This window comes from Lupinus angustifolius, unplaced genomic scaffold, assembly GCF_001865875.1.
Source record: "Lupinus angustifolius cultivar Tanjil unplaced genomic scaffold, LupAngTanjil_v1.0 Scaffold_2_47, whole genome shotgun sequence".
Taxonomy (NCBI): domain Eukaryota; kingdom Viridiplantae; phylum Streptophyta; class Magnoliopsida; order Fabales; family Fabaceae; genus Lupinus; species Lupinus angustifolius.
Window position 1 is genome coordinate 1 of NW_017716457.1, and position 1777 is coordinate 1777.

Below are 1777 nucleotides of genomic sequence, written 5' to 3' on the forward strand. Positions count from 1 at the left end.
TTCCTCTGAATCCATTCTTGCTGAAAGAGTTTCTTCTACCTGTGTGAGCTTGTAAAGCTTGCTCAACAGGTCTTTCTATGGCTCTTTCCATGAGTCTTTGCTCATGTGCTTCCAGAGAGCATTGTAGGTCTTAAACCTTCATTTCCTCTAGTCTTTTGGATTCCTCTATGGCCACAACTATATGGTCAAAGTTTGGAGTTAAGGTCCTCAAGATCTTCTCAACAATGGACTGATCTGATATCTTTTCTCCACATGCTTTCATTGAATTTGTATGAGTGACAATTCTATTAAAGAATTGAGCTACTTTCTCATTTGCATCCATCTGCATCAATTCATATTGCCTTCTCAATGTTTGCAGCCTCACCTTCTTCAATTGCTCAGCTCCTTGATTGCAAGCTTCAAGAATTTTCCATGCTTCCTTCGAATTTTCAGCACCTGAGATCTTTTCAAAGTGCGCCTCATCCACACACTGATGAAGAAGGAACATTGCCTTACAATCCTTCTTCTTGATTTCCTTATGCATCTTCCTTTGTTCCTCAGTTGCCCCTTCAACAAGAGGTGGAACTCCTTGCTCAACAATTTCATCCACTTCTTGATACCCCATTAGAGCCTTCATTTGCACTCTCCATCGGTTCCAATTCTTGCCATCCAGCACTGGAAGGTTTGCTGGAAAGTTTCCACTGTTCTGTCCCATTACACTCGAGAATGAAAGGTGCAGATGATTTCTTGGATCTTGTTACCTTGCTCTTGATACCAGTTTGTTGGTGCAACAATGTGAATGAAGAAAGAAAAAGAAAGTATGATTTGCAGAATGAAGATGGAATGAAAAACAGAGAAGAATTATGAAATATATTGAATGCTATTGGATTAAGAAATTGGAGAGAAAAAGATGAGAAGAATGAAGGTGTTTCTATTAGTGGGAAGTAGTTGTTGATGTTTAGTTAGGGAAAGCTATTTATAGAAACTCCCCCAACTAACTTAACAGATTTTCAAATCACATTTCTTAACAAAGAATTATGCACAATCAGTGCATCATCCACCCTTCATTTGGATTACTTTTTATGAAAAGTCAAACATAATTAAAAATGAATGATAGATAATAAAATGACAATATAAAAAACTCTTACATTATCACTGTATACATCTTTTTCTCATTCTATAATGTGTTAATCACACACAATACACAATAGTTAAACATGTAGCAATCATCCTCAATAGCAAATTGTGACCCATGGTAAAGAGAAGAAATGTAAACCTTCTGGATGGAAAGGGGTGAAATGTGATGGAAGATGAAGTCCAAAATTTGAAACATTTTCCGTTGAATTGTGTAACACTTTTTAATACGTATATATATAATTTTGTTTCAAAAGTGACATTAATAATTTTGTAACACACTATTTAAAGATAAACACTTCAATATAATTAAATAAAACATCAAACTTACATTTCAATAGTTCATAAGAAAATATTAGCATGACACTCAAATATTCAAGTTACACTTTAAAATTTGTTACTTGCTTAAAATAATTGGAATCCACAAAATATGTGTACTTCACAAATATATATAACTGATTGATTATTTTAGGCAACAAATATCCAAAAGGCACTCCAAATGTGTAAATTCATACCACTATATTCTCTACTATTTATTTGTAATGGAAAAATCAAAATTGTACACATTGTTTTTATTTGTTTCAAGCTTTTAAAATTTTTTGTCTAGGAAATTTTAAAAAACAACAACATTTTTGTATTTCCCATACAAATTTCTAAAAACACT

The 1777-nt window shown here is 33.1% G+C and overlaps 1 protein-coding gene across 1 annotated transcript; it reads right to left on the reverse strand.

The window, feature by feature from the left end:
* Positions 1 to 130: 130 nt before the first annotated feature.
* Positions 131 to 694, reverse strand: LOC109337148. Its single transcript, XM_019574061.1, has one exon. The coding sequence runs from the start codon at positions 692 to 694 to the stop codon at positions 131 to 133; it is 564 nt and encodes a 187-aa protein (XP_019429606.1).
* Between the last annotated feature and the right edge of the window lie 1083 nt (positions 695 to 1777).

Bases quoted from the DNA above. Each gene is read 5' to 3' on its own strand.
- LOC109337148 (XM_019574061.1), bottom strand. From the start codon at position 694: ATGGGACAGAACAGTGGAAACTTTCCAGCAAACCTTCCAGTGCTGGAT.